Source organism: Narcine bancroftii, chromosome 1 (assembly GCF_036971445.1).
Source record: "Narcine bancroftii isolate sNarBan1 chromosome 1, sNarBan1.hap1, whole genome shotgun sequence".
NCBI lineage: Eukaryota > Metazoa > Chordata > Chondrichthyes > Torpediniformes > Narcinidae > Narcine > Narcine bancroftii.
Window position 1 is genome coordinate 290,288,346 of NC_091469.1, and position 23,370 is coordinate 290,311,715.

The window sequence follows — 23,370 nt, forward strand, 5'->3', positions numbered from 1 at the left end:
GGCAGACTAAAGGCAGCATCATTTAATATTATGTTTCTGTTTTATTACATGACAATAGGATATAATCTGATCTTAGTCTGGAGGCGGGTGGTATTTTCTAGGGTTAAAAACCCAGAGATGCTGGAGGAACTCAGCTGGTCTCTCAGTTTCCATAGAAGGTAATGGTATAGTACTGATGCTTCGTGCCTGGGCTCTTCCTTAAGGTCAATTCTGGAGGAAGTTGATGGGAACGTAGGAAGCATTAAAGAGTTATTTTAGATTTTGTGTAGAGGATTAGTATGTACTATGTGGATGGAAGGGCCTGTCTCCCTGCTGTAACGGTCTCTAAATGTTTTAATGATGTTGATCAGAAGGTAAATGTTGACTAGGAATCTATGTCTTCCCCATTCTTCTTCGAAACAGTCCCATGAGATCTATTAAGTTCACCCTAAGAGGTAATATTCTCACAGTATCCCTCAGACCAGGAAAACTGCAGTTTAATTTATACCGTACATACTCGTGTAATAGTTAAGTTTTTTGGACCAATTTTTTGGGTCAAATTTGGGAGGTTGACATTTACATGGGTTATACCTTTGACCGCACTGAAAAGAGATTGGAAGTGTTCTGACCATCGGTTGAGGATAGAGATCTTGTCGTTGAGGAGGACTTTGCTGTCTGAGCTGCGCAGCGGGCTTTGGACTTGGGGTGAGGGGCCGTACACAGCCTTTAGAGCCTCCACCTCACTGACAAAAGACAAAGGAGGAAAAACCCAACACCCAACCCCAACCAACCAATTTTCCGCTGCAACCGTGTCTGCCTGTCCCGCATCGGACTTGTCAGCCACAAATGAGCCTGCAGCTGACGTGGACATTACCCCTCCATAAATCTTCGTCCACGAAGCCAAGCCAAAGAAAGACCTTTGACCGCAGTTAGTACCTGCGTCGTTCAAGGCATCGGGAGCCTCAGCGAGTTAGGTGCATCAGGAGCTTGTGTGGCCGGTGCGAGGACCCGTGGTCGAGGCATGGGAGCTCGGATGGGTGGGCAGTCGAGGCTAGGATCCACAATCGGGCTGTCGGCAGCCCAAGTGGAAGGATGCTCGGGGGCAAAAATAAGGGGATCAACTTTGACACAGGTCATCAGAAAACATTGTGATTTTTGGAACAAAAAGAGGGGTGGGGGGGGGGGTAGGGTGACCTTACATAGGATCGACTATGAAACGAGAATATATGGTAATACAATTACATTGATAGAAGTTTAAGGTGCAGAAGAAGGCTGTTTGGCCCTTGGAGTTTATGTTCCAGCTGAACTGCATTGATCTTTGGGCTGTAGCTTTCTCAGTAGGGAACGACAAGTGGAAACCAAAATATTGCAGATGCCCTAAATCTAATATTTATTTGTGCATGTATGTCTGTTTGCTTGTCCATTCTCCAAATCAATATGGAGCCTTCTAGAAATATCCAAGGAGGTTCAGTCGGGTAACATTTGATGCTGAATGCCATGACCACAGTGAATTTCACTGAATTTAACCTTTAAGATTATATGAAGTTGAAAAGTGTTTTTAACCAGCTTACATTACTGTTTATTATACAAGTATTTACTAGCACTGACTTGCATTACCATTTACTATAATTGTGGTAACATTTGATGCTGAATGTCATGACCACATTGAATTTGACCTTTAAGATCATATAAAGTTCAAAAGTTTAAAAAAAATTTGAACTTGCACCAGGGACACCTTCATTAGTTCTAGTGCTGTGTATCAATGTACATTCAGAATAAAAACAAGTGGCCAAACCCAGTTCAATATGGGCCCATAAAAGCAAAGCAACATTGGCAGAAGCGCTTCACAAGCCCGCAGAGTTAGACAAAGGAGAAACCAAGAGGCAGCAGAAGAACATAATTCTCTCCCCTCACTGTTGATGCTTCTAGACATGCAAGGAGCAGGCAGAAGGAAGCAGAACAGAAGCGATACATCCATTTCAGTGCTCAGGCCTCCAGACAATCAAGGAGCAGGCAGCAGGAAACTAAGGAACAACGCCAAGCCCCCTTCAGTGCTGATGCTCCCAGGCATTCCATGAGCAGACAACAAGGGTCTGCTGAGGAAGAACAAGCAAGATTCCAAGGAACACGAACAACAGCCACCAGCCGAAGGGCAACACCATTTACTATAGCCAACCTGCTAAGTGCTGCACTCAGTGACTCGGTTAACACTGAGTATTCTCCCATGAATGCAGTTGTTTTTGGCTCCATGTTGGAGGTATGTTTTATTTCCCCGGCAATGCCGGGTATCCTGCTAGTCTGAAATAAAACAGAAAATTCTGGAATCACTCAGCAGGTCAGGTAGTGTCTATGGAAAGAGAATCCATAAACAGCTAATTTCCAAGCTATTTTATCAAATCTGGGACCAGGTTAGTTTTTCCTTTGCAGAGATAGTGGAGGAGGGACGAGGAGAAGGAGAGGTATAGGGTGAGACCAGGTGAGTTAATGTAGCAGGGCTCCAGGACATGCCTCAGCAGGCCAAACTTTACTAGTAGAGAATGAAAAACTGAACCAAAATGGTGACAGGCAGAAGTGGCCACTTCTGATACAGATAGAAAGAAAGCGTGGATCATCTAAGTTTGAGCATTTTATATTGTCAACATATTCAGGGCAAAAGTGTGTTGATTGGGATGGGGACATCAATACCTCTGGGGTAAAACCTTCCTAAGGTAGTGGACATATCCCAGGGCATCACAGGTAAAACTCTCCCCATTATTAAGTACACCTACAGGGAACGCTGCCGTCGGAGAGAAGCAGCAATCATCAAAGACCCTCACCACCCAGCGCACACTCTGTTCTCACTGCTGCCATCAAGACTCGCACCACCAGGTTCAGGAACAGCTGCTGCCCCTCCACTATCAGACTCCTCAACGACAAACTCAATCAGAGACTCGTTTAAGGAATCTTACTTGTTCGCTTTATTGATTTTCTTTGTTCTGTCTCTGTATTGCACAGTCAGTTTGTTTACATTCTTTTATATGTTTGCATGCTTTCACTGTGGTTTATTTTTTGCACAACCAATAAGTGGCAATTCTGCCGCGCCTACAGGAAAAAGAATCTCAGGGATGTATGCGATGTCATGTATGTTCTCTGAATTCCGCTTTCATTACATCTCATCAAGTACTTATACAAGTATTAAATGAAAAGGGCTTTTACCTCTATCACTTTCTCAGGCATAAAAACTGACATTAAAAGTAATTGTGCTTCAGACATGAAAGTAACTTACATATTCCTTCAAGGAACTTGAAAGTGAGTATTTGCTGAAAGTGTTTCTCCTGTGTTTGATGTACTGTTGATGAATAGTCTTGGCTGGATGCCATTCACTCCAAGGCAACGTAGTAACAGAAGCATATTCAAGCAGTATCCATTCTCCGCATCGGCCTGGTATCATGGCCTGTTCAAGGATAAATGAGAAAGCACCTTTTTAAAACTCTTGTGGTAATACTCTGAGAGAATATAATATTTCACTGAAGTAATTACACTTGTTGTAATCAGTGGCATGTTATTGTTTAGCCAGGACATGATGCTGTATCATTCTCCTGACACTATAGTATTTCAGATTAGCTGGGAGCTGTGTGATTCTCCTGAGTCTACGCTCTAATTGGTTTTGTGGGGAAAGAACCAAAGAGAAAAACGAAAGGTGCTTTCATTTATGCAGCTCATTGCACAGACTGAAGGAGTTAAAAAAAAACAATGCCGTGATAATAATGCTGTACTTTCTCCAAGTCAAGTTTATTTCATCTGATTGTACAAGTACAACCCGACGAAACAGAGTTCTCCGGTCCTCGGAGCAAAACACGCAGGCACACAACCAGACGTAACACACATACAGACACACAATACATATGCAGGGCAATAATTTTAACAAATAACTAAATAAATATTTGTTTTGTGCTGATGAGAGTCTCAGAGGGTGAGTGTGAGCCGTTCCTTTGATCATTCAGCATTCTCACTCCGCTGCTCCTCAGCCTGGTGGTGCTGGCTCTGATCCTCCTGTATCTCATCCCCGATGGGAGCAGCTGAAAGATGCTGTGTGCAGGGTGGAAGGGGTCCTCGATGATTTTGCATGTCCTCCAGACAACAATCCCAGTAGATCACGTAGATGGGGGCGAGGGAGAGTCCAGTGATCCTCTCTGGCACTCTTATAGTCACGTAGATTGACCTCCAATCCACTTTTCTGCACCAACCATACCACATGCAGCCAGCCAGGACAGTCTCAATAGAGCTCCTGTAGAACATTGACATAATGGTGGGCAGTAGCCATGCCTGGTTCAGTCTTCTCAGGAAGTGCAGTCACTATTGCGCCTTCCTGACAAGTGAGGAGATGTTGAGTGTCCACGATAAGTGACTACTTAAGTGAACTCCAAGGAACTTGGTGCTCTCCACTCTCTCTACTATATAGTTGTTTATGTGCAGTGGAAGATGGTTTTTTCTGGACTTCCTGAAGTCCATGATCATCTCCTTTGTCTTGCCCACGTTGAGACTCAGGTTATTATTCTTGCACCATTTCATGATTGTGAAATAATGCGACTCATCGTTGTTGCTGATGAGGCCAACAACTGTCGTGTCATCTGCAAACTAGATGAGCCTGTTGGAGCTGGATCTGGTGATGCAGTCATGGGTCAGTAGCATGAACAGGAGCGGGCTGAGCACACACCCCTGAGGTGCGCCTGTACTCAGTGTGATGGGGCTCGACGTTCTGCTACCAACCCGGACACACTGGTCTTTCCATTAGAAAGTCCAGGATCCAATCACAAAGAGAGGTGTTGAGTTGCAGCAAGGACAGCTTCTCCACCACCCTCTGGGGAATGATTGTATGAAACGCTGAGTGTTTGATATAAGAAAGACAAACAAGAAAGGTGCTGGAATACTGGAACAACATATAAATTGCTGGAGTGGATCAGGCAAAATCAGCCAAAATGCGTCACCAGGAATAGATGAAAGGTTTTGGTCCGAATCATCGCCTTCCATGGATGCTGCCTGACCTGCTGAGTTCCTCCACTATTTTGTGCGGCTTTAATAGAAAAAAAATGTTACTGACGATTTGTATAGAGCAAATGAGACTGACCTTCAAGGCACAGTTCTCTCTCCTGGTTTTCTTCCAGGTGGCACTGTGGAATCTTTCAAATCCTGAGGGGCAGTCTAATCATTCTGACACTACAACCAGAACTTGTTCTGTAGTCCTCTAGATTTCTATTGATATTTGATAAATAAAGAGCTTGTGACACATCCTATTGGGTAGGATTTATGGTATCTAAAGAACCGGTGATCAAAATCAGGATCAAAATTTGTTGTCATGGACATGTCATGAAATTCTTAGTTTTGCAGCAGTATTACGGGTGCAAGTATTGGTATAAATTACATTTTAAAAGCATAAATATATTAGTGGAAAAGTAGAGAAAGTGAGGCTGTGTCTGTGGGTTCATTATCCATTCAGGAGTTTGATGGCGGAGGGGAAAAAGCTGTCCTTGTGCCGCTGAGTGCTCACCTTCAGGCTCCTGTACCTTTTTCCCAAAAGTAGCAGTGTGAAGAGGTCTTGGCCTGGGTGGTGGGGGGTCCTTGAGGATAGAGGCTGCTTTCTTGAGACACCTCCTCTTGCAGATGTCCTCGATGGAGTGAAGTCTAATGCACATGATGACACTGGCTATCACAACTCCCTATAACCTCTGCCCATCCTGTACACTGGGACCTCCATACCAGACAGTGATGCAACCGATCAGAATACTCTCCACGGTACACTTGTAGAAATTTGCAAGAGTCATTGGTAGCTCAAACACCTGGTGAACTGATAATGCAGTTTAGCTGTATTGATCTCATATTCATTAAGTGGTAGAGATTGATTTGTTGAAACACATTACTGTGACGTGATCTGCACAGTTTATTTTGAGAGTAAATTATGTAGGGAAGATAAATTCAAAGCTCAGGTTGCCACACAAAAGTATTTGGAGATGGTCACGGTTGTCTTAACATCCCTTTGCTTTTGTCTTGAAACAAGGATTGTTTGTAAAACACCATGCTGGAGGTGTTATGTCTAATTCACCGACAGCAGGTCACCCGGCAGGGCTTTTCATCGGGAGGGTAACGTGCACCCGCGGCTACTCGCCCACATTGAGAGCTGATGCACGCTGCGTTCATATCATGACACACCCACAAGGTTCTTGTGGTTAGTCTGCGCTTCTAAAACCCCACCACACTCATGTCTCCACACCTACCCTCATTGGGCACGGAGATTAAAAAAACTACAAAGGAGCGCCGCGCTGAATTGGACAGAAGAGTTTTTATTTCTGCAGAAGTCGGTAATGTTAAAGTGCCAAACATGTCCTGCCCTGTGCAAGTAGTGTTGCTGTCTCTACACTCCCTCCTCTTGACCCTTGGCCCAGATATTTTTATTAAGCAAAGACTTGAAAGGAGTCCATTGTAGTATTTTTTATTAGAAGTATTTATAAAAGGGACTGAAAGATCTAAACTAAAATTTTTCTTTGTCCGTAAGCCCTTTCTACATTAATTAACAGATCTGAACATTTCTAACGTGGACATTTCCACCTCCAATACCAGATAATAACAGATTTACCAAAAGGCAAAAAAAATGCTGCAAATGTCCCTCGAGGAATGTAGGAGTACAGTTAAATCAGGAGGGAAATACCAGGTAGAGTCTCGAGATTTCACAGGGATAGTAAGAGCAGATGGGTAACTAGGGGAAGATCCTGGTGGTCAACTATGTGTGGAGCTATAGGAGCAGCGCAAGGTCTTAAATGAACACTTCTCATCTATATTTACACTGAAGAAGTCATGAAAGTTCATTATTTATTTTTACATGGTGATTTACAGAACTGTAATGTGTAGCCATTTTCACAAAAGGTACAAGGACTGCCTAAAGAAATCTCTTGGTGCCTGCCACATTGACCACCGCCAGTGGGCTGATATCGCCTCAAACTGTGCATCTTGGCGCCTCACAGTTTGGCGGGCAGCAACCTCCTTTGAAGAAGACTGCAGAGCCCACCTCACTGACAAAAGGCAAAGGAGGAAAAACCCAACACCCAACCCCAACCAACCAATTTTCCCCTGCAGCCGCTGCAACCGTGTCTGCCTGTCCCGCATCGGACTTGTCAGCCACAAACGAGCCTGCAGCTGACGTGGACTTTTACCCCCTCCATAAATCTTCGTCCGCGAAGCCAAGCCAAAGAAAAGAAAGAAGAATGTGTAGCCATTTTCACACTGTAATGGACAATGCTGCAACAAACTTCCAAGACATCTTCAAGCCAATAAACCTGAATCAGATTCTGATCCTGATCATTTATAGGGAATGGGTACGGAAGGGAAATTGAAGCTTCTTGTTTTCAATACCCCACTGTGAGTTATTTCATAATCTTGTACAGCCCCATCAGGTCACCCTCAGCCACCCCATGGAAAACAACCCCAAGCCTATCCAATCTCTTCCCATAACTACATGCAGGTAGCATCCTGGCGAGTCTTATTTGCACTCTCTCCTGCTCAAACTTCCACTGAGCCCAGCAATGGAATAAAGACCAGATAATCTGTTTCTAGTGAGGTTGGATAAGGGATCAATCTTGGTTCAATATGGTGCGGAGAGTTCACTTACTCTTCTTCAAGACATTAGCTTGATCTTTTATGTTCATCGACTGTTTATCTAAAAGATCATGCTGTCAATGCCTCGGCTTTGCTCCAGAGTGGGATTTGAACTACAGCCTCCTGACTCAGAGGTAGGAGAGTGTCGTGACTAAGCCATGGCTAATACTTGTGTTCTTCTATGATAAATCGCAGGGACACACTCCATTCAGTCAGCCCCTGCGCCGAAGGTGACAAGTATAGACAGGAAAAATGCATCTGACCTGAAAGGAGATGATGGGAAGAGATCGTCAAGATCATGTGTGTCAGCAGGAAGAGGTAGAACACTTCTCTAAATATTAATTTGATTAGACTTGAGTTAGAATGTTTGTACATTCAAAAGACTCCTCGATCGCCACGTGGATGTAGGAAAAGTCGAGGCGATTGAAAAATTAGATTGTACGGAGCGGATTTCTGTGGGTTGGCACAACATTGTGGGCTGGAGGTTCTATGTTCTATACCATGCATGGTTAGTGTAGGGTGACACTCTTCCAGTGCCAGGGACCCAGGTTCGAAAGCGCCGCTGTCTGTTTGTACATTCTCCCTGTGTCTGCGAAGGTTTCTTCCGGATGCTCCAGTTTCCTCCCATTGTAAAACATAGGGGGGGTTGTAGGTTAATTTGAGTATGGGGTAACACAGGTTTAAATGGCTGGAATTGGCTTCTACCATGTTGTAATTAAAATTTAAAAATTGCAAATAAAAAAATGAATGATTTCAAAACTCTAAGTAAGGCAATGAAAGTAAAGCAACATTCTCTGTAAAGAAAGTTTCAAAGGGAAAAGTGAAAGAGGGATCGTTAAATTGTTCTAATCTAGAATGTAATCTGACAAGCCATTGAGAGCAGAATCAGAATCAGAACCAGGTTTATTGTCAAGAGCATGTATCACAAAATGTGTTGTTTTGCATCAGCAGAATTATGCATTACAGGTGCAAAATGGCAATAAATTCCGGATCGGTAAATACAAGTTTTAAATATGAATAATTAGAGCAGACTCCGCATGCGTGCATTTGAAACATTTAATGTAGTAAAGCATTTCACAGCATCAATTATCAAACAAAATTTTTAACGCAGGTCACATATTAGACCGACTATAGACCACAGTAGCAACCATTCATCTCAGCCAGTCAGTCCTTCTGTAGGTGATCTCAAACCTTTTTTTCCATTCCCATTATCTCATCCAGCACTTTTCCACGATCTTCTGGTCCCTTGCCCCTTCAGTTCAACCTTCTTCTTTCTGTATATTTCAATGCAATAACTTTCTGGGTGATGAAAGAGAATTAAATTGGCCTGAGAAAATGCAAATGAGAATCAGATTGATGACAGAAAACTAACAGGGAGATGTGGAAGGGCATAAGAAGAATTTGAGAACTCATTTGGTAGTGCTCATGAGGGAGAACACTGAGGTGTTTCATAGGCTGGAGTGGGCCATGATGGGGCCACTGAGCAACCAAAGTGGAGACCCATCCCCAAGAGTGAGTCGAAATAACTGCCCCTTTCAGAATCAGAATGAACAAGCGGCGAAATTTGTTGTTTTGTAGCAGCATCACAGACCAAACATTTATATAAACCACCTTTAAAAAAAATAACAATAGTGCCTGAAAAGTCTTCAGTTGATTGTTCATTCAGGAATCTAATGGCTGAGGAGAAGAAGCTGTCCTTGTGCCGCTGAGAGCTCTTCTTTGGACTCCTGTACCTTTCTCCTGATGGTAGCAGAGTGAAGAGGGCATGGCCTGGGGAGTCAGGGTCTTTGAGGAGAGAGGCTGCTTTTTTAAGACACCGGCCTCTTGTAGATGTCCTCGATAGAGTGGTCTTGGTGCTTTGATGTCGCAGGCCAAGTTAACAACCCTCTGGAGATTTTTTTGTCCTGAGCGTTAGCACCTTCGTACCAGACAGTGACGCAACTAGCCAGAATGCTCTCCACGGTCCACCTGTAGAAGTTTTTGTCTTCAGTGACATACTGGATCTCCTCAAACTCCTCGCAAAGTATAGCCGTTGGCGAGCCTTCTTCATGAGTGCATTTCATTTTGAAACGAGCTGAGCTGAGAGAACTTCCTCTGGGTCAAAGACGCAATAGTCATGTCCAGGTCAAATTCTACCTTGGGAATATTAACATCAGTTTCATTTTTTTTAAATTTAGAGGTGCAGCACAGTTACCAGACCCTTCCAGCCCCTGCTGCACAATTATACCCATTAATCCACAAGCCCCATGCATCTTTTGGGACATGGGAGGAAACTGGAGCACTTGGAGGAAACCCACACAGTCACAGAGCAAGCGTGCAAACTCCTTACAGACAGCGCTGGATTCAAAGCTGGGTCGCTGGCACTGTAATAGCGTTGCGATAACCCCGATACTAACCATATGATTATTAGTAATGATGGCTGTGCAACAGCTTTAGGGATTAGATCCTATAGCCAAATTATCCGGTAAATGCTCTGTTTAGATTAAAGTCATCGGCACAATGTGCTTTGCAAACTGGAATTAAATGCATGTACGGGAATTACGTTAGGTATGCTTTCATCTGAACATAGCTCACTGGTGACATAAAGCAAAATTATTATTTAATTATGTAGGCTTAAAAATAATTAATACTCTGGCTGACTCATTTTGTTCATGAGTATTTGCTGATGTTATTATTTAATGACTTATTATGTATCCGGTTCAGAGAGCTCATTGCTGTATCTCCCTTCTCCATTAACAATGGCGTGAAGCAAGGCTGTGTTCTCGCACCAACCCTCTTTTCAATCTTCTTCAGCATGATGCTGAACCAAGCCATGAAAGACCCCAACAATGAAGACGCTGTTTACATCCGGTACCGCACGGATGGCAGTCTCTTCAATCTGAGGCGCCTGCAAGCTCACACCAAGACACAAGAGAAACTTGTCCGTGAACTACTCTTTGCAGATGATGCCGCTTTAGTTGCCCATTCAGAGCCAGCTCTTCAGCGCTTGACGTCCTGCTTTGCGGAAACTGCCAAAATGTTTGGCCTGGAAGTCAGCCTGAAGAAAACTAAGATCCTCCATCAGCCAGCTCCCCACCATGACTACCAGCCCCCCCACATCTTCATCGGGCACACAAAACACAAAACGGTCAACCAGTTTACCTATCTCGGCTGCACCATTTCATCAGATGCAAGGATCGACAATGAGATAGACAACAGACTCGCCAAGGCAAATAGCGCCTTTGGAAGACTACACAAAAGAGTCTGGAAAAACAACCAACTGAAAAACCTCACAAAGATAAGCGTATACAGAGCCGTTGTCATACCCACACTCCTGTTCGGCTCCGAATCATGGGTCCTCTACCGGCACCACCTACGGCTCCTAGAACGCTTCCACCAGCGTTGTCTCCGCTCCGTCCTCAACATCCATTGGAGCGCTCACACCCCTAACGTCGAAGTACTCGAGATGGCAGAGGTCGACAGCATCGAGTCCACGCTGCTGAAGATCCAGCTGCGCTGGATGGGTCACGTCTCCAGAATGGAGGACCATCGCCTTCCCAAGATCGTATTATATGGCGAGCTCTCCACTGGCCACCGTGACAGAGGTGCACCAAAGAAAAGGTACAAGGACTGCCTAAAGAAATCTCTTGGTGCCTGCCACATTGACCACCGCCAGTGGGCTGATAACGCCTCAAACCGTGCATCTTGGCGCCTCACAGTTTGGCGGGCAGCAACCTCCTTTGAAGAAGATCGCAGAGCCCACCTCACTGACAAAAGGCAAAGGAGGAAAAACCCAACACCCAACCCCAACCAACCAATTTTCCCTTGCAACCGCTGCAATCGTGTCTGCCTGTCCCGCATCGGACTTGTCAGCCACAAACGAGCCTGCAGCTGACGTGGACTTTTTTACCCCCTCCATAAATCTTCGTCCGCGAAGCCAAGCCAAAGAAAAGAAAGATTATGTATCCAGGGCTTAATCGACTGCTGCCCTTTCTCTTTGCGTTTGGGGATACAGTGACATTTATTGATTACTACTAAAAAAAAGCAACATGAAAAAGGACAAGAGGCCATAACTTCAAGATTGAAGGGCATCTGCTTGGAGCAGGGATGTGGAGGAATTGTTCAGCTAGAGGGCAGTGAATCTGTGGAATTTGTTGCCACAGGTGGTACTGGAGGCCAGGTCTTTAGATGTATTTAAGCAGAGATTGATGGGTTCTTGATTAGCCAGGGCATCAAATGTAATGGGGAGAAGGCTGGGCGGTGGGGACGAGTGGGAGAATGGACCAGCTCGTGATTAACTGACAGGCAGACTCGATGGGCTGAATGGCCTATTTCTGCTCCTCTGTCTTATGGTCTAAACCAGGGGTGTCAAACTCAAATTCACGGAGGGCCAAAATTAAAAACTTGGACTAAGTCGAGGGCCAAACTAAATATTTATTGAAAATTTTCAACAACATCTGCATGTTTTCTCTTCTTTCAACATATGTAATGTTAAACTTTTTCTTATTAAAATAAATGTTTAATAATAGTTTTGGATAAACTCTTTCATTGTCATTGGCCCATTTCCTTTAGCGTTCTGAAACCGTGCACATGACGAGTCAATGAGGGATGATTAAAGCAGTGGTCTTCAAACTTTTTCTTCCCACCCACAGACCACCTTAAGCAATCCCTTACTAATCACAGAGCACCAATGGCACAGGGACGCGAGTGGAAAGATAAAGGTTGAGAACTGTTGTATTGTGGTAACTCCACATCTGATTAGGTTAATTGTTAGGCAAGTGGTCAGAGAAGGACCCCCCCCCACCCCAAGAAAGGCTTAAATCACAGGAACAAAATAAGCTTCCGTCTCACTGCTCCCAATCTTACACACAGTCCTGATGTGGAATGTGGGGTCGCAGCTCCACGTTCACCGCTCTTCCCTTGTCTTGGACCAACAGGTCGGTCCCCTGACGAAGGCACCAGAACCCCCCGTTGAAACGCCGGCATCTGGGACGGTGGAGGAATTGACTGAGAAGAGCGCGTTGCTCCCACCCCCCTCCCATGGTTGAGGAGGGATTAAACTGCGATATCACGGCGCCGGGCTCGTCTCCAACAAAAGGAGCGGGAGGCAGGGTCCGCCGCGCACAGAGCGAGGGGGAAGGCATCGCCAACGAGACGTTCGGTCCAGCGTCGCCGCTGAAGCGCAGACCCAGCGAGGATGGTCCCCAACTCCAGCCGCGTCTGTGTGTCCGGGAGCCGGGCGGGCTGAATGCGGCGCTCAGATCCCCGGGATTCGGGACTCTGAGATCCCTCCACACCTCCGGCGTTTTCATTTTCACCTTCAGTGTGCATGCGCTATACTGGCGCGGCGGCCAGCGGGCCAACTCTAATATATATTGAATATGATCTTGCGGGCCAAATATAATTATATCGCGGGCCAAATTTCGGGCCAGAGTTTGACATGTGTGGTCTAAACCAATGATTCTCATTTTTTTTTCCACTCACACTTCAAGCAATCCCTATGCCATCGGTGCTCTGTGATTACTTCACCATGAATACCTAGTGTCTGAACCTTCTTGACGAACCTCCCATGTGGGACTTTGTCAAATGCCTTACTAAAGTCCATGCAGACAACATCCACAACCTTTCCTTTGTCAACTTGCCTGATAACCTGCTCAAAAAATCTCTACCAGATTGGTTAAACAGGACCTACCACACACAAAGCCACGTTGCCTATCCCTAATCAGTTTCTGGCTATCCAAATACGTATATCCAATCTCTTAGAACACCTTCCAATAGTTTATCTGCTACTGACGTCAGGCTCACCAGCCAATAATTTCCAAGATTACTTTTGGAGGGGTTTTTTTGTTTTAAGTACCTGCTGTACTTAAGTATGGCTGACTTGCTTGGACTAAACAAAGTATCCCTGTATACATGACAATAAGCAATTCCATTCAAAATGTGTTATCTTTTTCTTTCTATCCACATCAGGAGCACAGGAAATGTTGAAGAACACGCTCACCAAGATGCTCAGGATAGCCCGATGTTACCTGCAGGACCTGGACCAATTGTGTGAAGACCCCACAGTGAGGCCAGCTTGGGACAGTGTCCGTGGTCACTCAAAGTTCAGGCCGAGCAGAGGGGTGGTGCGGAGGGCGAACGGCTGGAGAGGCAGGACTGAGAGGAACATCCTCTGAGCCTGCCAGCCTTGCCTTCAGTGGGAGATCAAAAGGGACAATTGTTTAACCATCCATTTCATTAAAGTTGTTGATATTTTGAACTACCTGTTAAGTGTCCTTCCTTGTTCTTTGTAAATCTTCCAACCTTAAACACCTTCTCTTTCAAATGTAGTTTTTTCAAAAGGGAGCTGCAGTCCCTTCGCTTTGTGACTGGATTGCTGGTGTCAGGATTTATAAAAAGGTTCGAAATTACTTTTGATGGGCTCTGTCCTCTTTCTTGATATCCCATCTCCCTCACCAGGTGATGTTTGCCACGCACTCTCCCCACTTACCTGGGTCCTCATACAAGGTAACGAACACAGGCTCTAATCTCCCATCCATCTATGTGAGGTGCAGCCAACTTCACAAAGAAGCCCCATCACCCTGGTCACAACCTCTTCTCATGTCGACCTTCAGGCAGAAGGTACAGAAACCTGAAGACCAGCACCTCCTGGTTCAAGAACAGTTTCTTTCCAACAGCGATCAGGTTCCTGAACCTCCCCTTGGTTCATTAATCAGGGACTGCTCTGACACCATGAAAGGACTCTCACTATTTCACATCACTATTCTTGCCCTAGGATTACCGTGAATATTCATAACTTTCATGTGTATATATTGTCTCTTAATTTAATTTGATTAGTTTACTATTAGAGATTTTCCCTACAAGTACCTGTTCAGCTGCAGAAAGCAAGAATTTCAGGTCAGAATCAGAATCATGAACGTGTCACAACGGGTCATTGTTTTGTGGCAGTGTAACAGGTGCAAATATTGTTCTAAAGTACATTTTTAAAATAAATAAATTAGTGCAAAAAAAAGAGAAAGTGAGGCAATGTCTGTGGTTCATTGTCCATTCAGAAATCTGATGGTGGAGGGGAAGAAGCTGTTTTTGTAACATTGGGTGTTCGCCTTCAGGCTCCTGTACCTCCTTTCTGATGGTATCAGTATAAAGAGGGTATGGCCTGAGTGGTGGTGGGGTCCTCGAAGATTGCCTGGAGTTCAGAAAATCTGCAGATGCTGGGGTCAAGAGCAATACCCCCACAACGTCCACAGGAAATAAAAAGGCCCTGAGTTCTTTGTCAGGAACGACCCGCTGAGCTTCTCCATTATGTTTGTGTATTCATCTTGTGGTCTGCCAGCTTAGCTACAGGAATGCTGCCAACTGGCATGTCCTAGGCTGCAGCAGTGCCTGCTGAGGGATACATAAAACTCGGTGCAGTCAATGCAAAGACTTTGTGGGAATGGACTACGGTCTAGATCCCCCTGCCACTGGGCATTGAGGGGTTGGCTCTCGTGCAGTGATTCCCCAAATGACTGAAGTTCAGATCACCCAGCTCTGTACACATAATGTAGAGAGCATAGAAAAGAACAGCACTAGAATAGATGCTTCCACCCATGATGTCTGTGCTGTTCATGGTACCCAGGTTAAACGAAAACTCTGCACATGATCTATATTTAGCACCCCCCCCCCCTCCCTCGCACACACATCCTGTTCATATTCAGTGTTCTATCTCAAATTTTCTTGAAAGCTACTATCATATCTGCTTCTGCTGGTACCACGAGCAAACCATTCCAGGTACCTACCACTCTGTTCAGTTTCCTGGTTCCCATGAGCTGGTCTCCAGCAGCTGCTTATGAGGGTCCTTTGACTGCAAGTTGCCTGCAGCCTGTGTGGGTCCCTCAGCTGCTGAGTCCCTAACTGGTTCACTGCCGTGGTCACCGTCCTGCAGGGTTGTCTCTTCTGCTTCTTCTTCTCAATGGGAACCAAGAAATTGAACCAGGATTTGAGAGGGTGCCGAGGGCAGTAGGCTTCCCGGAGGGCCTTGGGTGCTTCCTCATCCTGATGTAGGTTTGGATCTGGAGCTCTGGTGGCCGATGGATCGAAGAGGGGGGCTGCAGGAGCACTGGAGGTGAATCCACGGGCACTCAGCAACTCTGAAGGGACTCTCTTTTGCTTCTTTTACTACAAGGAGTGCCAGGCAACACTATTAGCTGCTCTATGTCTGCCTTATGGCAGGCAATTACATGTAATATTACACGTTCTGTATTATTACAAGATAATAAAGGAATCTTGATTTAATGGAGGAGGTGAAAGTTGGTGACGTTCGACTGGACAGACTAGCTTGGCTTTGAGTAAATAAGTTGCCTGGCTTGTTGCTCAGATTTCTGAGTGAGGTGAGGATGGAGACCATGCAGCAGGAGAGATGCCAAAAGATTGAAAAGGACCAAATGTCCCACTTTTGCTCCTGTAACGTACAGGAATATTCCTTTTAACTGCAGCCAGTCAGAGCAACATAAGGGATATATAAAACTAAGATGGAATCAGAATCAGAATTTATTACCTTGAACAAGTCATGAAATTCATTGATTTGTGGCAACATCACAGAGCAAACATTCATACAAAACCACTTAACAAAATAAATAAAAATAATGCAAGAAAAAGTTAAAGTGAGGCAGGGTCTGTGGTTCATTCATCGTTCAGGAATCTGACGGTGGAGGGGAAGAAGCTGTCCTCGTCTTCAGGCTTCAGTCTGCCTTCCCGATGGTAGCAGAGGGAAGAGGGCATGGCCTGGGTGGTTGGGGACGTGGAGAGAATGAAATTTCTTTTCAAACTTTAGGTTCTGGAAATCCTAGAAATATGGGGTGTAGTTGATGAACCATTCACTTGGGGAGAACAGTGAAGCAGGAGGTTTGCTGCAGGTTATGGACAAAAGTAGAGGGTTAATGTTTTTCCAGGGGCAGCACTCCGATTTTATGCACACACTGTGTGGGAGCTTATATGTTCCATTTGCAGGAATCCTTTCAGGTTCCTCAGCCCCTTTCAGAACTTTGCATTCCGTACCTGACTCCACCACTATCAGATCAAGGCACGGGTCTAATTAATTTTACACCGGGTTCCCTGCTGTCACATCTGGCAGGGGGAGTTTGAATAAGCATGATATAGAAAGAAGAACCCATCACTAATTTAGCCTGTGGTGTGATCCATCACAGAATGCACACCACCACATGGTTTATATCAATGGTCATGAGACTGCCTCATCCACTATCTAAGCATGCCACCAACTGACGTGATTTACCAGGATCCTTGTCTAACGAGGGCTCACAAAAGTGGACCCCTATCACCCCGCACACAGCATTTTTCTGATACTCCCGTCATGAAAGAGATCCAGGAGGATCAGAGCCAGATCCACCAGGCTGAGAAACAGTTTCTTCCCATGGGCAGTGAGAATGCTGGATGACTGATGAACTGCTCACACTCACCCTATGTGGCTCAACTATTTATTTAACAAATATTTTTTTTTTAAATATTTGTGCATACGTACTGTCTGTCATTTGTCTTATATTCCAGAATTACTTATAAATACTTGTCCTGCAGTGTCTGTAAGTGTATTATGTCCGATTGTGTGTTTGCACTGAGGACTGGAGAATGCCGTTCCGTTGGGTTCTTGGTTCTTGATCTTCCAGAATATTCCATCTGGAATTTAAGCTGGAGGGGGGAGGCGGGGCTTAAGGAGGAGGTTTTTAAAGAAGAGCTGCCTTAGAGTTAATTGGGTCTGGTTATGCGAGTCTGGTCGGGTGAAGATTATTCCAGGCTTTAATTGTGCAGGGAAAGAATAAATTGCTGTACACATCTATGTTGGAAGATGGCACTGCAAATTGGGGTTGCGTGCCCTCATCTGCTCCTCGCAGGCTTGGGTTCGGTGTGGGATTGGTCATCTATATCAAGCTGACAGTTTAGCATTTGATAAAATCAGCAGTGTGCTTCATGTCTGTCCTGGAGAGAGCTCCACTTTAATGAATTCAAGAGCTTTGTAGCACTTGCTTCTCTTCCATCTGTACTTGTGACAAATCGGGCTGCCCGGCTCTCAACTCGTTCAATGGGGGTAGTGTTTTTGTTTCTGTCTGGGTCCCATGTAGCTACAAGGATGCAAGTTGTGTCTCAGGAAACTTAGGGGCGCCTGTTGCCTTCACCGATGTATAATACGTCTGATCAGTCCAACGCAGGTTGTTCTGGATTTTGGGCCAAGGTTTTGTCTGGTTTCATCGAGGGTGACACCCAGGATTCTGTATGATGTTTTGCCTGGTTTTCTCTTCCTGGTGACATGCACAGTTTCGCATTTGGAAGGATTGAACTGCAGGCCCCATTATTGTGACCATTCCACCATGCTATCAGGATCTTTTTGGAGAACATCCTCGTCATCAGCTGACGGTATACCAAACAGTCATCCGCGAATTGTCTAGCGGTGCATGAATTCTCATTCTCGAATGATGGTTCTCAACCTTTTCCTTTCCACTCACATCCCACCTTAAGTATTCCCTATGCCGTCGTTGCTCTGTGATCAGTAAGGGATTGCTTAAGGTTGGATGTGGGTGGAAAGAAAAAGTTTGAAAACCACTTTTTAATCGTCCCTAATTGATTCGTTATGTGCACGGTTTCAGAACTCCAAAGGAAATGGGCTAATGACAATTTTTCTCAAGCAAAATATTTCCATACCAATTGGGTCTAGAGTAGTGGTTCTCAATCTTCCCTTCCACAAACACCCCACCTTAAGCAATCCCTTACTAATCACAGAGTACCCATGGCAAAGGGATTACTTGAAGTGGGATGTGAGTGGAAAGAAAAAGGTTGAGAACCACCACTCTAGAATCTTGTACCCTGGGTAAAAACTGTGAGCGTTCATTTTATGCATGCTCCCCAGAGTGCTATTGGTAGTCAGGTTAAAGGCACCAGGCAAAGACCAGGGGCTGGTATCTAACTGCGGAGAAGATTTGTATCACGAAGAAAGAATGAATTCTCTTTGTTTCTCCCAACACGGCAGAGTTCCCTTGGAGTTTGTTTTGATACGATTGGCATCATTTCTCCAGACGGAGCACAGAAACATAACAAAGACGCTGGAAATTAGAACTGTAAACAGAAAAGTACTGCTTTGTTTTAGAGAAGGGTTTGCTCCTTCAGCTTTAACCATGGATTTCCTGTCGCGTGTGGCCGAGGTGGGTTTCTACGGCACCTTTCTTGACCATGAAAGAACATAAAGGGGAGTGGAAAATGAAAGTCTGCAGACCCTGTGACTGTAGACGCAGGATTTATAGGAGGTAAAGCTATATTACCGACATTCCAGGCCTGAGGTCTTCCTCGAGGAATGTTAGTAATATATCTTTACTTCTTACGGACACTGTAAGACCAGCTGAGTTCTTCCAGCATTTCTTTGTTTTTAGTACATAAAGGGGAAAAGGATAACCAGACAAAAACCTGGGACCCCTCGGTGTCAATGTGGCCAACTCTGTGTGGAGCCACATGAGATGGGCAAGGTCCTCAACAAGTACTTCTCTGTGTTTACTGTGAAGAAAGACATGAGGATGGGGGAACTTAGGTCAGTCACTGGTACTGTATCGAGAACAGTCAGTGCAGGTTGAGTACCTCTTATCCAAATACCCAAAATGATCCAAAATCCAAAACATTTTTCATCTAAGGTAGTACATAATAGAGTTCAGAAATCCCAATCAAATCCCAATCCCAAGCAGAAATTGGGAGGAGGCAATGAAAAATGTTTGAAAGGATAAAGAGGTAAGGAGGATGGCAGGGCAGCGAGTAGAGCAGCTGCCTCATATACCAGGTTTGATTCTGACCTCCAGCACAATATGTGTGGAGTTTGCACCATAGGGCTTCCCCCCTGCCCACCCCTATCCCCAGGGGCCTGGTTTCCTCCCCACATTCCAAAGACGAGAATGTCGATCGTTAATGGGCTACTGTAAATTGTCCCTGGCGCATGTGTTAAAGATGTGGAGAAAATTAAAAGGGGATTAACATAGAATTAGTGTAAATGGGACATGGATGAGACATACACATTCCTGACAGGTCTAGATGCAGGAAGAATGTCCCTGATGTTGGGGATGTTCAGAACAATGGGGTCACAAACTAAGGAGAAGAGGAAGCCATTCAGGACTGAGATGAAGAGAAACATCTTCACTCAGAGAGTTGTGAACTTGTGGAATTCTCTGCCACAGGAAGTTGTTAAGGCCAGTTCGTTAGATACATTCAATGGGGAGTTGGATGCAGTCCTTATGGCTAAAGAGAGCAAGAGTTATGGAGAGAAAGCAGGAATAGGGCACTGAGGTAGTATGATCAGCCATGGAATGAAGTGATTAACATAGGAGAAACATTTGTCAGCTCTGGCCTGGACTCCTTGGAGTTTAGAAGAATGAGGGGGACACCTCATAGAAGCATTTTGAATGTTGAAAGGCCTGGACAGAGTAGGTGTGGCAAAGTTGTTTCCCATGGTAAGGAAGTCAAAGACAAGAGGGCACAACTTCAGGATTGAAGGGTGCTCGTTTAAAACAAAGATGTGGGAAATTTCTTTAGCCAAAGAGGGTGAACCTCTGGAATTTGCTACCATGAGCGGCTGTGAAGGTTGGATTTAAGGCAGAGATTGATTGGTATCTGAATAGTCAGGGTATCAAAGTTTATGGGGAGAAGGCAGGGGAGTGGGGCTGAGTGGATTAGCTCAAGATAGAATGGCAGAGCAGACTCGATGGGCTGAATGGCCTCCTTCTGCTCCTATATCTTATGGTCTTGTGATCGTATTGAATGGTAGAGTAGGCTCAGAGCTGAATGAGATCTTTTATTAAAACTAAAATAAATAAAAATATGAAATTACATATATAAAAGGGGGGCAGAAGCTAGAGGAGGTGACAGGACAAAAGGGCAGGAGATGGAGACACAGGTAGAGGGGAAAACTGTTTGAATGTTGGGGGGGTGAAGCAACATTAGAGAAGGAGAAAAAACTAAGTAGAGGAGAGGGTAAAGAGGTGGGAACAGTTGAACCAGATGTGGGTGGGGGTTTACTGAAAATTGGAAAGAACTATGTTCATCCATTAGGCTTGAGGCTCCCAGGTGGAAATTGATGTGTTGTTGCTCAAGTTTACGTTTGGCCTCCCCCTGACAATACATAAGGCCAAAGTCAGATATAATGTTCAGATTTATTGTCAGAGGACATACTTGACATCACATACATCACTGAGATTCTTTTTCCTGTGGGCCAGGCAGTAAACTTGGGAATGATCATCATGACGGGGTTTTTCATCCTACACATTGTACCATGTGCAGATGCACTGAAATTCTTATTTGCTGCAGTCAAAAAGGTCAGAATCAGAATTTATTATCAAGAACACATCATAAAATTTGTCATTTTACAGGAGCATTATAGGTTCAAATATTGCCATATGTTACAAACTAACAACCCTTTTAATTTGGTTTGGGACCAATGGGACTTTGCTAGCACTAACACAGGAACAGCAATGGAAAATTCACCAGACAGTGATTAATTCAAAATCATAGTTTTTTAATTAAACTATTAACAACATAATATTTCTTACTTGTCTCTAAACTTACTTAACTCTAAACTTAACCCCACTATGCACAAATGTTAGTGTGTGTGTGTGTGAAAAGTCTGAAAAGTCAATCTTTAAAAGTTCAGCATCATTTTAGTCTTGCTTGAAAGTCTTAAATTCTCAGTTCAGAAGTAATCAGAACTATCCAGTGTGGTTATCTTCTTCCACAATGAAGTCACAAACCAGACAAGGGTTAAATAAAGTGGCCACACAAAAATAGACCCAGTGGAAATCTGTCCTCGTTTCCAAAGAGACAGTGAAGAGGTCTTCCTTACTTCAAACGCCACAGATTCTGTGTTCACCTTTCCCCAGGAGTAACACACAATAGCACCAATTCCGGTTACTGTAACTCAACCCTGACTTTCACAAGGTTTCATCCCCTGTGTCACAGGGGTTTTGACTTCTGTATTCTCCAAAATGAACTCTTCCAAAACTGAACTCAGAATGTCTGAATTCTGTAAAATATGTCTCCAAATCATGTGACTGAAATATCATCACTGAAGTGAGTCCCAATTCCTGGAAACCACATGACCATCAGTTTTATTTCAACCAAAATTCTGTTCCTTTTTCAAAACCATTCCATATCCATAACAACCTCTGACCTCATCTCTGTTAAAGAGGCTTAAGTGGCTTTGATTAAAGCCATTTACTTCAGCACTTCTTGAATAATTAAGACCCACTTGAAATTGATGAGCTCTGTCTGTCCAAGTGGGTTGACTCCAAAAATGAACACACTCTCAGAAAACAATGGTTCTCTATTAATGTGCTATGACCTATGTGTGACCCTATACCAGTCCACAACTAAGAATAATGATACAATATTTTAACTCTATAATTTACTTTACTAAGACATTTTAATATATGAGAAATATAGTTTAACATTAAATTAAAGGTTAACATAAATTACATTTTAAAATAAATAATTAAATGAATTGGTGCAAAAAGAAGAGAAAGTGAGGCCATGCCTGTGGTTTATTGTCCATTCAGGAATCTGATGGCAGAGGGGAAGAAGCTGTTTTTGTACCATTGGGTGTTCGTCTTCAGGCTCCTGTAATTCTGTCCTGATGGTAGCAGTGAGAGAGGGCATGGCCTGGGTGGTGAGGGTCCTCAAGGATAGGGGCTGCTTTCTTAAGATACCACCTTTTATAGATATCCTCGATGGAGTGAAGACTGATGTTTTACAAGGTACTTGTAAAGAAAAACTCTAATTCTAATACTAAACTAATTGAATTAAAAGAGAAAATGAGTTGAAATGGCTGACTACAGGGGCCTTGATTCGACCCACCAACAGTACATAGGTGTTCGACGAAGTGGGGCTTTTCCTTCAATTACTTTGAAAGTTGAAGCAGGCTCATGGCTCCAGTACAAGCAACAAGTATATGTGAAATAAATGAGAAGTCTGTAGAAGAGGCAATTGGAGAAAGAGTAGGTTGGTGCTATCACTGATTCCTGTTGAACCAAACGTTGATGAGTCATGAACAGTTTTCAAAACATCCAAACTATCCAATTTGGTCAAAATAAAAATTAACGATATTGAACCAAAATGTAAAAGAAAATTGCGTTCATTTCAGTAAAAATTTCAATCTGAACTTCTGTGAGGGAACAGGTTTGAGGGGGAATGGTAATAGGGTAATTGCAGGTACAATATTTACACAGAGTGCTGGGTGCCCAGAACGGGCTGCTGTGGGTAGTGGTGGAAGCAGGTATGATAATGTTTAAGAGGCATTTAGACGGACATTTGAACAAGCAGGGAACAGAGGGACAGGGAGCATATGCAGGAAGATGGGATCATTCAGATTGGTATTATGCTTGGTGCAGATATGGTGGGATGAAGGAACTGCCCTGTGCTGGGCGGTTCCATGATCTATAGCCATTCTAAAATGATTCAATCCTCTCCCTCCCCACCCATCAGAAGTTTGAAAACTGATTCAAGGACAATGTCTCTGGAATGAACATCTCATGAGTAAAATGGTGCCTTGTTTCAACGGAAGCTTTTCTCTCTAACACTACACTCTGCGCTTTTTTTTTTTTGCATCATCGTTCTGGACAACGACAGGTTGACTTGCCTGGATTACATGCAAAATTGTATCTTGGTTCACATGACAATTGAACTCAATTCAAGATGCATTTCCAGGGTTATAGCAAGGAAGTACAATCTTCAGATGCACCAAAATTCTTAGACAGATTCTTCCATCCAAAAAGC

At 44.2% G+C, this 23,370-nt stretch overlaps 1 protein-coding gene across 1 annotated transcript in view; it reads left to right on the top strand.

Moving 5' to 3' along the window:
- LOC138756814 (TBC1 domain family member 10A) overlaps positions 1-13,846 on the top strand; it is a 125,132-nt gene extending 111,286 nt beyond the window's left edge. The window contains exons 12-13 of the mRNA XM_069923235.1: positions 7,801-7,923; positions 13,555-13,846. Of these exons, the coding sequence (XP_069779336.1) occupies positions 7,801-7,923; positions 13,555-13,760 (329 nt within the window). The 3' untranslated portion in view covers positions 13,761-13,846. The remainder of the gene's footprint in view (positions 1-7,800; positions 7,924-13,554) is intronic.
- The last annotated feature ends 9,524 nt before the right edge of the window (positions 13,847-23,370 follow it).